Source organism: Alnus glutinosa, chromosome 12, assembly GCF_958979055.1.
Source record: "Alnus glutinosa chromosome 12, dhAlnGlut1.1, whole genome shotgun sequence".
NCBI classification, from domain to species: domain Eukaryota; kingdom Viridiplantae; phylum Streptophyta; class Magnoliopsida; order Fagales; family Betulaceae; genus Alnus; species Alnus glutinosa.
This window is the reverse complement of record NC_084897.1, coordinates 3,099,203-3,112,708: the sequence shown is the minus strand read 5'-3', so window position 1 is coordinate 3,112,708 and position 13,506 is coordinate 3,099,203. Positions and strand designations below refer to the sequence as shown.

General features: G+C 33.2%; 1 protein-coding gene across 2 annotated transcripts; it reads left to right on the top strand.

The window, feature by feature from the left end:
• The first annotated feature begins 7,079 nt into the window (after positions 1-7,079).
• On the top strand, positions 7,080-12,523 carry LOC133851037 (thiamine pyrophosphokinase 1). 2 transcript variants are annotated; one of them, XM_062287331.1, is made up of 6 exons: positions 7,080-7,316; positions 7,466-7,562; positions 10,525-10,597; positions 10,851-10,952; positions 11,197-11,446; positions 12,153-12,523. In XM_062287331.1, exons 1-6 carry the CDS (start codon positions 7,184-7,186, stop codon positions 12,269-12,271), a joined length of 774 nt encoding a protein of 257 aa, XP_062143315.1. In that variant the 5' UTR covers positions 7,080-7,183; the 3' UTR covers positions 12,272-12,523. The 2 variants fall into 2 exon arrangements, with proteins under 2 accessions (XP_062143315.1, XP_062143316.1); XM_062287332.1 differs by having other exon boundaries at positions 7,178-7,316; positions 7,461-7,562.
• Positions 12,524-13,506: the final 983 nt, after the last annotated feature.

Below are 13,506 nucleotides of genomic sequence, written 5' to 3'. Positions count from 1 at the left end.
GAATGGATATTCCAGTAGGAAAATAAATAGTTATTACTCGGAATGAAAAATAGTAGAATGAAAAAATTATTCAAATTCTTTAGTTTGGTGACAATACATATACCACAATTGGAATTGACTCAAAGTTACTAAAAAAACCTACATAATTTTTTATTTTTCAAAAGAACTCAAATCTTAAAAAAAAAAAAAAATAATAATAAATGTTGGACTTTAGATTTGTGGAAGGCCAGCCACCCATATATCTGATCTAAATTCTTTGTTTGTTTATTATTATTATTATTATTATTATTATTATTATTATTTTAAAATTTTAATTTTTTTTAAAAGGTCTATTTCCTCATAAATTGAAGAATAGATATTCCTCTTCGTAAGGGAATAGTTATTCCTACAGAATAAGTTCCTACCAAATAAATGAATAGTTATTCCAATGGAATAGTCATTCCATTGCAAGGACTTATTTCACGAACCAAACAAGGCCTAAGTTGATATATTAAAACCATTTAGTTAAAAATAGTGGTTAGTATTTAGAAGTTGAATTGTAAAGTTAAATTTCGGCTAATCCATTCTTTAAAAGAAATACTCAGTAATCACGTGTTTTTTTTATTGCATATTTTTTTTTTAATAGGGTTAGTTAAAAAAGGACATAATTTTTCTACAAACTGAGTTGTAAGAAATTCCTATAAACTAGACTCTAAAAGCAACATGTATTTTAAATACGTGAGAAACACATTTTTTTTTATTAATCCTATTTAAAAAGCATATGAGAAGCACATGCTATTAAAAAAACATGAGCTTCTCACACATGCTAAGAGACACATCGCTTTTAGATGCTGGTTTTGTAGAAAAATGTTGTCCAAAAAAAAGTGTTTCTCATATGTTAAAGGAACACATGTCAATTTTAGGTACTGAATTTAAAAAATTCTTCCAACCTAATTTGTAAGAAATTTATGTCATTCTAAAAAAAAAAAACTAAATACTGAATAAAGAATCATTATTCGTTTAAAACTAATATAATGTAAACGGTCTATAGTGTTGTGTCATTGATAAGGCCTCGTTTGATACGTGGAATATCTATTCTATTAGGAAAATAAATAATGATTACTGTGAATGAATAAGGGTGGAATGAAATAATTATTTCAATTTCTTAGTTTGGTGACAACACATACTACAATTAGAATTGAACCAAAATTACTTAAAAACCTACATAATTCATTATTTTTCTAAAAAACTCATATCTTAAATAAATAAATAAAATAAAGATGTTCAATCTATAGGTGGGCGACCACCTTAAGCGAACCCCAGGAGTGGTTGCGAGGTGTAGCACCTCCGATGCCATCAAGGTGACCAAGACCACCTCCGACAAGCATCAGGGGTGGCCTTGCCTCACAGGTCCACCACGAGGCCAATCTCTAGATTTAAACATATGATTATCTAACTATAATCGCATGCTAATGTTTATCATCTCAACATGTGTTTACAAGCAAAGTGTTGCAATCCTATTATGATTCTAGAACCTAAGACTTATCACTAGACTTCCGGATCTGTAGATTGTTTAGGATATGCGTTAATAATGTCATCCATCTTTTCTCCTTAGTTTTTTTTTTTTTAAAAAAATAATAATAATAATAAATTAAATGTTTTTTTTTAAAAAAAATAAATTATTTTTATTTTTTATTTAACTTGGTTGTTTTGTCTTTGACCAACCTTTGGAATTATATTCATGATTTTGTTTCTTACTTGCATCAATCAATATATATAATATGTATTATTTAAAATTTTTAAATAACGTGTCAACATATTCACCTTAAATTTGTTAGAAATATAACATTAAATAAATCCTCTCAATTTCAATGATCCGTTCACTCATTTTGCCAATAGAATGCACATTTTATTGGTATCAATGTTATCATATTGGACAATGAGCCTATCTCATAAAAGGGTCTCAGACTCTCACTACTCTTAAAGCCATGTACACACATTCTTTCTCTTCCACTCTCTCCATTCAGTCTTTTCTAAGGCAACCTACTGACTTAAGCGTTTGAGGTTTCTTGTCGGACCCCCTTTGGCCGGTGTCATTCTAATAGCTTTTCCTTTGTTTTGCAGGAGCTCATCGCCGAACCGACTGTTGCAAAATCTGCTTCAACACATTTAAAACTGTTTTTACATTCATATCATAGTAAAACACTTTTTCAAATAAAATAAATAAATAAAAACATTTACAAACGAGCCATTATTCTCCTTTGAGGAAACATTTTTTATCAATTGGGAAAGCAGCTTGGACACTGAAAGTCAGTGAAAATGAAAACATAACACGTGAAAAGTTTCTACCACTTTTAGTTATGCAAAGGTTTCTACAACTTTTGCCTTTGACATAGCTTTTGGTTGTCTCCCAAATTGTTATAGTCATATCTCATGTAATGTCAATTGCACAATAATAATAATAATAATAATAATAATTATATATATATATATATATATATATATATATATAATAATGTTAAATACTACATTTTCATTCTACTTGGATTGTAACGATCTAAAAAATCACTAGTCACATATGCGCATTATTACTCAAAAAATACTAGTCAAGCTTTTTTAGAATCACTTATAAAGATCTAGTTTTTTATGGTAACTAAACAATATAGAACTTAGAACCTGTAAGTATTTTTGTACGAGAAGGAAGGCTACTTGGGTCGTGAGCTTCGATGGCGTTGATCTTGACCTTGGTTTCATGGTGTTCAATCCTGTAAGCAGACCCTTTTCCCTTCTTCACACTTTCATCCTTACTTCAATCTCATTCATATACATATATATATATATATATATATATACATCCGAGAAAAAGAATTCGTATAGTTGAATTCATGCAGCCTATAGCCAATCTTCACTGTTTTCTGGCAAAATAATTCAAGATAAAAATGAATAAGACAATATTTTATATTGACTTCATAATCTCCAAAAGTATGGGGGACCATTCCATTCCATTCCATTCTATTCCTCATCATATTCAATAGATATAATCACAATTTTTTTTTTTTTATTTCTAGAAAGTGCTTGACACTGCGACAAGAGGGGTTTGCAAGTTGAGGTAAGCAACGTGAATGGACGAAGGTGGAGTGTTGTCATTTTCCTATTAATTGGACCTGCAAGAACAGGTTTCCACTTGCTAAAGATATCTCTTCCTTTGGTTGGTTGGAATTTTCAAATAGAAAGGTTTATGTGGACCAGAAGTTAGGAGAACGTCTAGTTTTATATAGTAAGCAAATAATGCTGACTATTTATCCTTTTAATATGGGACTTATATGGTACACGGCCGATGTGGTTGTGTCCTCAACCTTTGTATTTTTTTTAATAAGGGTTGATTTAATGGTTGATAGGTACTATCATATTAGCCTAATAAGATGAGCGTGGAATAAAATTGTAATATGTAGCATTACTTAAATATTAACTACATATGGCTTTGAATAATACAAGAAACCACACATTTTTATTTCACAACGCTGATGTGATAGTTTCAACTAATCTTTGATTTGTTTTTTTTAAAAAAATAAATAAATAACAAATCTAATTAGGGGTGGGTATCGGGGAAATCGGAGACGGTAGGGGATTTTCCGCCTACCGTCCCGACTTTGTTGGTGAAGTCGGTAATTTCACCGACTTCTTTCGGACTTAGTCTATTTCGACCGCTACCGTCACCGGCTAATCGGTGACGGTAATGGTCGATAATCGGTTAGAGAGAAAGGCTTTGCAGTTATTTTGTTTTCAGACCAAATCGGTCTGACTGAGGAGAAAAATTGAAAAACTGACTTCCACATCCCTGTTTTATGAGGCAGAAGGTTCTGGTTACGGTGGCGACGGCGGCAGCAATGGGCTGGCAAATCGCATAACTAGAAAGGCAAAAACCATCAAACCGGAAAACCATAAAACCCAGATGGTTGGTTTTTGCTTGGAGATAGCAAATGAGGGAGACACAAATTAGAAAGACTCAAATGAGATTATGAGAGAGACGCAGATGGCTGGTTCTTGTTATCAAGGAATAGTCACCTTGTGGCTTATGCAGCAAGCTGGAGTAATATTTTTTGACTTTTTTTTGAGTAATAAACCATGATATAAGTAGGTTGTCAGCTAGTCTTCCTAGGCTGTTATTGTAGCTGGCGTACGAAGTTTGAAAATGAAAATAGTGGAGAAAGAAATAGAGGGAAGATGGAAGATGCATGGAAGAAAGTGAAAAAAAAAAAAAAATTGCCATGATCCTTTAGCTGAGAGAGAGTCAGTTGGTAAAAAGTACTTATTAAAAGTAATAATAATAAATAAAAAATAAAAAAACAAAACAAAACTTCTCAAAAGTAAAGCTAATCTGCTAATATACGAGAGACATGTCAAAGTAAAAAATAAAACGTCAGAAAAAGAAAGAACTCTTTGTCTCTCACTCTCAAAAATGTCCATAAACCACCTCTCTTCGGAGCTCCAGAAACACTCTGATCGACTCAATAACTTTGAAAATATGGCAAAATGCGAGGTTGAGAGATTGGCAGTTCGTGGCGGTGTGAAAATTGACGGTACGAAACTCATTTCGCATACCGACCAAACCGACGTCGGTAGGCGAAATCTGTACCGCCTACCGGCCGCCAAATATCAGTGACGGCTTGGTGTCGGCGCGGTAACGGCCGGCAGGCGGCCGATTTGCACAGTCCTAAATCTAATAATTTGTTAAAAATATAACATCAAAATTATTAAATAATTATAGAATAAAAATATAATATATAACACTAAACAACTTCACATTCCCTTCGACATTTTGTATTCGAAAATTTAAAAATAAAATATTGGCGTTGAGAATATAAATTCTTCTATGATGAGTGGAGATTAAAGGGTGGGTTTGATATGGCGATTTTCTAGACAAAAAATACGATTTTAAATCAAATCGCAGAAAATAAATTGTTTGACCATTGTATTTATAAAAATTTACAATTTGATCGAAAACGTAGAAAACTGCTTTTTCAAATCCCAAGCAATGTGGTGCTTTTTTTAAAATACAGAATTTAAAAGGCTAACCTACGATTTTACCAAACACTTAACTACGTTTTTAAAAATTATTTTTTAAATCGCACATTTTAAAAAAGCTGACCCTACACTTATCTATTTTAAAACTTATACTTAAAATTCAAACTTCAAAAACTATAGTAGACTTATTTCAATAAGATTTTTCGTTATATTCAACAAAATTTTAAAATGACAATAATAACCCTACATAACATAATTTTTTTTTTTTCAAAAAAGAAAAAGAAAAGATACTACTATTAAAAATACCCATCGTTAGATTTTATATATATATATATATATAAAAGAGCATAAATGTATTTTTCACATGCATGATAAGAGTATAATGGATAATTTACCTATTATCTATCGAATTTAATGGAGGGTGACTAAATAAAATGATTAAATAGTTTAGTAGTCAAATATAACTTTCTAACGTTTGACAAACATTCAATTTTTGGGTGAATATTGTAGTCTTCATTATAATGATATTTCATTATTTCCCACCGACCACCAATTGTTTGATTGGTTACAGTTCTCCTGTGGCCACTGTCATACGTCATCATTCTCCCCATATTAATTAGTAGTGCTACGGTCCCCTAATTTGTCTCATGATTATCACATTTGTTTAGCAATTAAAACAAATGGAGAATATTATTATTCTATCAAAATAGAAAATCTTGTCCTCTACTTTAAACCATAAGAACAAGTGATGACTTGCTTCCTAAGCACAAAACCAAAGATAATAATATAATATAATATGGAATATAATCCGAAATAATAAAATAGAGACATAAAGAATTATGTAGTTTGGTCTATAACTTACGAGAATTAGATAATACAAATAGACTTTAACTACAAATAAGTAATAGTCTTCAACTGTGGTTACATGTAGACTTCAACTGGAGCTAGCTCACAGTATTTAATTGTAGCTAGGTCACAATCTTCAACTGTGACTAGGTGATAGTCTTTAATTGTAGTAAGGTTACACTCTTCACATGTACGTGATATTCTTCGACTGTAGCTTAAATTTTTGAAGTAATTATATACTTTAACACAAAATGAGTATTCCTAAAAGGTGTCACAATTATGATTTCCCAGATATATTAGGATAAATTCATTATGAAAATTTTCAAAATTTTAATAAATATTTTTAAATTAAAATATATAATTTTTTTTTTGTTTATTTCAATATTTAACTGAATTGATAAAAAAAATTATTGGTAACGAAATCTGACCATTTTAATGTAAAAATAATAATTACACTTTTAAGAGCTCCTGAGTAAATTACCTAAGAAATGTAGAAGATGTTGATTCAAAATATCATATAGTTTCGCAGTTAATGTATTTTTATTGAAAAAGTGTATGTAATATAAATGTAAAAAGAATAATACTACTCTTAACATTTATTTCATATTGATTGACATTGCGTATTTTAATATAAGCGTAGCCAAATATCCTAGAAACGGCCGTAAGAGATAACCCTTCACACCAAATTATATAGATCTAAAGATAAGAAGAACTTTTATTCAAAACAAAAATACAACTAGCAAATAACAGCCGTGGCCAGGAAAAAGATGATCACACAACACAGAGGTAGATGAACGGATGCATAGCGAAGAGGTCAAAATTTCTGATCTGGTCGGAGAACACCTACAAACAAAAGAAAAAACTAAAATAGAAGGGGAAGGGTAACAAAAAAAAAAAAGAGTAAAAAGAGAAAATAAGAGGAGGAGGGAGCATATGTTCTCCGTCCTTTCAAATTTGTTTTCTGAAGATGAAGTCTAGGTTATATGAAAATTGTTTTTGTATTTTAAAAAATATTTTATATTTTAAGTTGTTGTCAATATATAAAATAGAAATAAAAGATATAACTTACAAAAAAAAAAAAAAAAAAAAAATTAAAAAAAAATTAAAAGATATAAAACAAGATACAAACAAGTGACAAGTCAAAATTTTGTTATAAAATGCATAATTGAAAATAGATTTTGTGGGCAAAATAGGTACTTTGACTAATCATGATAAGTCATTCTCTTCCCTCCATTGCAGGAATAAATAGCTCTAAACAGAGAAGCTGAGGTCTGCGCTCTCTCTCTCTCTCTCTCTGGAATTAGTTTTTGTTCCGTAAAGGCGCACGTTAGCGATGGAGCTTATGTCCCATTCGTCGGCCTTCCTTTTGCCCACTATCCCGCCCGACCACCGCCCCTCGCTAACGTACGCACTGGTCCTGCTTAACCAACCCCTCCCGAGATTCACTCCTCTGCTGTGGGAGTACGGTACTTATCCTGCACCCTTCGCTCTCTGTTTTGCGTTGTTTTCTTTTCTTTTTTTTTTTTCTTTTTTTTTTGGCTTTGTTGGGGTTTCCATTGGCAATTTTGAAGTTCTGAGAAATAATCCGGTGCGTGCATGCGTTTGTTTAGAGCAGCACACCTCCATCTCTGCGCTGATGGCGGCGCGAACCGCGTGTACGATGAAATGCCTCTGTTTTTTCCTCATGAAGACCCTTCCGATGTTCGAAACAGGTTTTGCTTTTTATTTTTTAAAATTTTACTGTATTATTTCTTTTTGTTGGGAAATTATTTTATTGATATAATTCAGTGTTCTTGATGATATGCCTCAAATTCTGTAACACTCCGGTCCCATAATGAGAAAAGATGACTAGTTTATATAGAGTGAGTAGTTTATAAAGATATTTATGGGTGATAAGTCCCACATTAACTAGTTAGTAGGTGAAACTGAGTTTTATAAAAAATTCTAGAAAAGTTCCAAATTGAGTAGTCTTTTTGGGGTGATAGCGCAGATGTGGCTAGCGCTTTTCCTTAAGTCGTTATAAATGGTATCAAAACCAGGTTGTAACGCCAGGTCATGTGGTAACGAAGCATTGCATTGCATTGCGTGGCCCTGACGAGACGAGGAAGTCAGAGGTTTAAGGGGGGAGTTTGTAACACCCAGTCCCATATTGGGAAGAGATGAATAGCTCACATAGAGTGAGTGGTTTATAAAGATATTCATGGGTGCTAAGTCCTACATTGCCTACTTACTAGGTGAAACTAGGCTTTATAAGGGATTTTATGAAAATTCCAAATTGATTAGTTCTTTTGGGGTGATAGCGCAGATGTAGCTAGCTCTTTTTCCTGGGTCGTTACAAATAGTATCAAAGCTACCTAGTAACGCCAGGTCATGTAGTACTGGAGCACTGCATGACGTGGCTCTGACGATGACGTCAGGGGTTTAAGGGGGAGAGTTTGTAACACCTCAGTCCCATATTGGGAAGAGATGAATAGCTCACATAGAGTGAGTGGTTTATAAAGATATTCATGGGTGCTAAGTCCCACATTGCCTAGTTAATAGGTGAAACTTAGCTTTATAAGAGATTCTAGGAAAGCTCCAAATTGACTAGTCTTTTTGGGGTGATAGCGCAAATGTGAGTTATTCATCTCTTCCCAATATGGGACCGGGGTGTTACAAACTTTCCCCCTTAAACCCCTGATGTCTTTGTCAGGGCCATGTCATGTAGTGCTCCAGTACCACATGACTTGACGGTGTTACTAGGTGGCTTTGATACCATTTGTAACGACTCAGGAAAAAGCGCTAGCCACATCTGCGCTATCATCCTAAAAGGACTAGTCAATTTGTAGCTTTCTTAGAATCTCTTATAAAGTCCAGTTTCACCTAGTAACTAGGCAATGTGGGACTTAGCACTCATGAGTATCCTTTATAAATCATTCACTTTATGTGAGCTATTCATCTCTTCCCAATATGGGACCGGGGTGTTACAAATTCTGCTTCTATTTATCTTGTGCTAATTAGTTTAGTACTTGAAAACTACATGAGGTTTAGAAAATTGCAATCAAGTATTTTTAAGTGTTAAATCAGACAAAAAGCTTTTAGTAGGAAAGTGAATTTAATAACTCATTTAATATTTTAAAGTCAAGTGCGGCTCAAATCTCCTTTGATAAGAAAACCACATCAAATATTTAATTAAAATTGAAGCCGAGCTAACAGGTTTTGAACTCAAACAGTTGTCTTGGTACCATATTAAATCACTATTTATCCTAAAAATTTAAATTAACAAGAAACGGTGAATTTAATCATTAAATTAAATATTCTAACATTAAGTAATTTTAGAAGTCGCATTTAGATCCAACATGTAATTTATAGTGTAGGAATTACAACTTTGAGAACTTTTCTTCTTTAGGAATAGTTCTGGTCGATTTTGGAACATGTGAGTGATAAGAGATGTGTTATTAGTACACACACTCACATTTGGTGTGAGACCCATGCATGTGAGATGGGTCCCACACCAAATGTGAGTGTATGTACAAAGTGTGTACAAATATCATTTGCCGAGTGATAGTTCTGTGGTGGCTGTTGTCATTGATGGCACGAAATTAAGAAGGAAAGACTGAGAGTGACAGTATTTCGGGTGTAAGTAAGAGTTCCATGAAAATTCCATCTGTCTTAAAGAACACTTTGAATAGGTTTAAAGAGGCACTGGAAATTACTACCAATTTGAAGTCATTGGCAAGTGCTGAAGTGTGTAAAAGGATACATGCTACTACTACCACCAGGGAATATCTGGACTTGAAAACGTCAAGCAATTTTTGTGGCTTTTGTTGCTTTATTCTTAGTCGCATGGTGCCAATTGTTTGGAGCAGTGTGGCATGAACTGCTCAAAGGGCTTCCTTGTTTAATTGATGGTAGCTATAAGAAGTTAGGGCTCATGTTTTGGCTCTCAGTTTTCAGACATAGTATCATGAATCCTCCCCCCCACCCACTGCGTCAAAAAAAAAAAAGAAAAAGAAAAAAGAAAAAAGAAAAAAGAAGAAGAAGAAGAAGAAGCATCCTGCTTATGGTAACCGAAGTTGCTGCATAAAAGCTGGAAATATTTTTATGCTGTATTACCTGGTTCTGTACGTATGTACCTTTATATTTCAATCTATTTCTTTTAGCCGATATGTGGGGTTTTTTTTTTTTTTGCTAGTGTTCCCTGATGCTCTTGGTGATGGGACAGTCAAAAAAACAGATATTCTAGTCATTAGGTGTTATTTTATTTTATTTTAATTATTTGAAATTTATACCTGTACTTAGCTTTTTGGACCCGGAACCTCACCCTCCATCTCATTCTTATGGGGGGAAGAAGTGCCATTTGAGGAAGAGCTCATAGGCGGTGTTGTGTGCTAATTTTAACAAACTATACCAATTTTGCTCCTCTAGTCTTAAACCCACTGAGTGGCATTGTGGGAATCTGAAGCCACGTGGTTATTGGAAAGAACTTAATAAATCCATCGTATGGGCTCATAAGAAATTAAAAGTCACCAACTTTTATACGCCACAAGATAGAGCTTTGTGTGTATTATACTAATGCATTATCTTATTTTGAAAGCCATAGAGATGGTGGGTTCTTAGTTTAGTTCTTGGAAACATGGTTTCTAAACTAATGCCGGTGTGCTAAATAACACTAACTTTTGACATTTGTGCCAGGTACAAGCCAGAAGTTATCAAAGGTGACATGGATTCTGTCCGAAAAGATGTACTGGACTTTTATTCAAACCTGGTAACTTGCTTTCTTTACTCCCTGCAAAAACTCTTCAACTGATACTGTTGTGGCATTTCTGTTCGATTTTGGAACTTGTGACCTGGATAAAACCTTCACAAAGATGATCTGTGGTGACCCATGATATATGTATTCTACCTGACGAGTTCTTCTGTGCAGTATATGTTATTATGGTGTTATTGCCTTTTTGTTTTAACATATGTAGTGCTTTGGAGCCATTCTCAGGATGTCTATATTTGTTCACTGAATTCAGGGAACTGAGATAGTGGATGAATCTCATGATCAGGACACCACAGATCTACATAAATGCATAGCATATATACGCGACGTCACACCAAACATCGATAAGTCAAACGTAAGTTAGATATGGTCATCATAGAAGCTCTTTTTTGCAAAATTTGTTCTGCTCGTGTTATCTTTAATCTGTCAGTGTATACTAAAATTTCAATTGTGGAACCATTTTCATTTTTCTTGTGCCTTCTGATTAGGAACTGGTTAGTACAAATTTATTGTGTCAGATGCTCTGCAACTGAGTTAGTCACCAGCATGCATGCTCAGTTCGGCATTGTAATTCTTGTTTATTCTTGATTTAATTCCAGCTATGCATTCTTGTCGCTGGAGCACTTGGTGGTCGGTTTGACCACGAGATTGGAAACATCAATGTTTTATGCAGCTTTTCAAGCACGCGAATAATTCTTTTATCTGATGACTGTCTCATTCACCTTCTTCCAAGAACTCATCATCATGAGATCCATATTCAACCCTCTGTTGAGGGTCCGCATTGTGGACTCATTCCAATTGGGACGCCATCCAGAAGCACTACAACCACCGGACTCGAGTGGAATCTTGGTAAGTGTATTACGATCACAAAATACTGTTTGAGTTGTTTATTTCATTTACCAAGCTTTAATGGAAAGAACTCTGGCTTTGATGTTCTGATCACCAATTAGTGCACTTTCACATCTTGCATAAAGACATGTTTTGACTTATGATCAAGAAGGGGGCGTTGGCTGACATGCCTCATTTATGTTGGGATGACTCGGGATCGGGATCTCTTGCAATTTTTTGTTCAAATTACTAGCAATGTTGGAAACAGTTGGGAGAGAGCCCATGTGGGACTTACCTGTCCAAATAAAGTTGGACTGCCCAGTCACCCACTCGGCCAGATGGATTTCATAAAGGCTCTCTCACAATTGCCACCCGAATTGCTAGTAATATGAACAATAAAATTACTGTGAGTATCTGTCCGATGAGTTGATGGCATGCCCCTTTATACCGGTAGTGCATGATGATTTGTGTTGTGAAATCCTCTGATGCATAATTAGCCTGGTCTTCTTTTTTGAGTAGGCGCATAGTAATTGTGTTAAGTCCTTTACTAATTGAATCCACTGTCCATGACTCGTCCACTTACACAGATAGCTTGTGGTGAACACATTAATTTCTCACTTATTGGTTTTTCACTTCATTATTATTATTTTTAAAATTCCTTTCCTCTGTGATTATGTGATTTGCTACTCGCGTCTGATGCACTGTGAATCTGTACTGTCTATTCCAGATAACACGGAAATGAGTTTTGGTGGTCTAGTAAGCACATCAAATATTGTCAAAGAAGAAAAAATAACAGTGCGATCTGATTCAAATCTTCTCTGGACAATCTCCATTAAAAAGCAGTAGTGGATATTGCTTTTGAGAGAGGTATCCTAATTTCTCATTGGATTTGATATTTGTAATTGTTAGAGTATTTCAGGAGATCAATAGTCTAAGCTACAGTTGAAGATTGTCATCTACTCACAATTGAAGACTGTTACCTAACTACATGTGAAGATACTCTGAACAATAATTAATAAGGCAGAGTGTGTAACAATATCTCCTCTTTCTTCTTGTATTTGATTTTATGATTAGTATTATTTATTTATATTTCGGAAATGATTTATTCTTCATAAGTTTGGTAGATCAAATGGAATAGGCAATGAGATGCCAAACTCTTAGATGTTTTTTTCTTTTCTTTTTAAACAATGATTGAGCTGCTATAATTTGGCTAGCAATGTTCACTCATTAAATGTGAAAAAAAAAAAAAAAAACATTAAAAAAAATCTCTAACATTCTTACTCTTCTCAAAGAAAGAATAAAGAAATCATTGAGGATGAATATTTAAATAAAATAGTAAAAGAAGATAGCTAAATAAAGAGTCAAATGTAATTGCTTTGAAAAAGTAAGTGATTGTAAAAGAGAGACGTGAATTTTTTTTAGTTAAAGTAGAGAGTAAATTTGCTGAGCCAGATGTGAATGGTCTACATTGAAAGATTTGCCAAATAAGTTAAACGAACGCTTGGTTTGCTTAATAAAACCATTTCTAATTTTTCAGTTTATTAAAATTGATATATGTTTTTAGATTGAGCACGTGCTCTAAAAACATGTTAATTTAATATTATACCAAGTCGGTTGAACCACTTTGAATGAAAACTAATGCACTTCATATTCCAAGGAAAATATTCACCGACAAACATAATCTGAATAACTATATTCTAAACTAATCGAATTAAATAATTAATATAGACCTCATCCATTGCGTCGTTCTGCAAATGCTAAAAGACAAGAGGTTTAGGTTATTAAGATTACTATAAATAACCTTAGAATATTTTAGAATGTCAATGGTACAGCTAATTATACCAACTAAAACAATGGATTCAAGCAGTTTGACAATAAAAAAATAAAATAAAATAAATAAATAAATAAAATTAAAGAAAAAAAAATAAAGGAAAAGAAAATTTACCATGCACGTACATACAGAAAAAAAAATTCCCCTATTTCAGTTTTACAAGACAAGTTTTTCATTTTTTTTTTTTTCTTATTTATTTTATTTATTTGGCTTCTGCAATTGTCTAACGATCCTTAAGTCGAGCTCATGT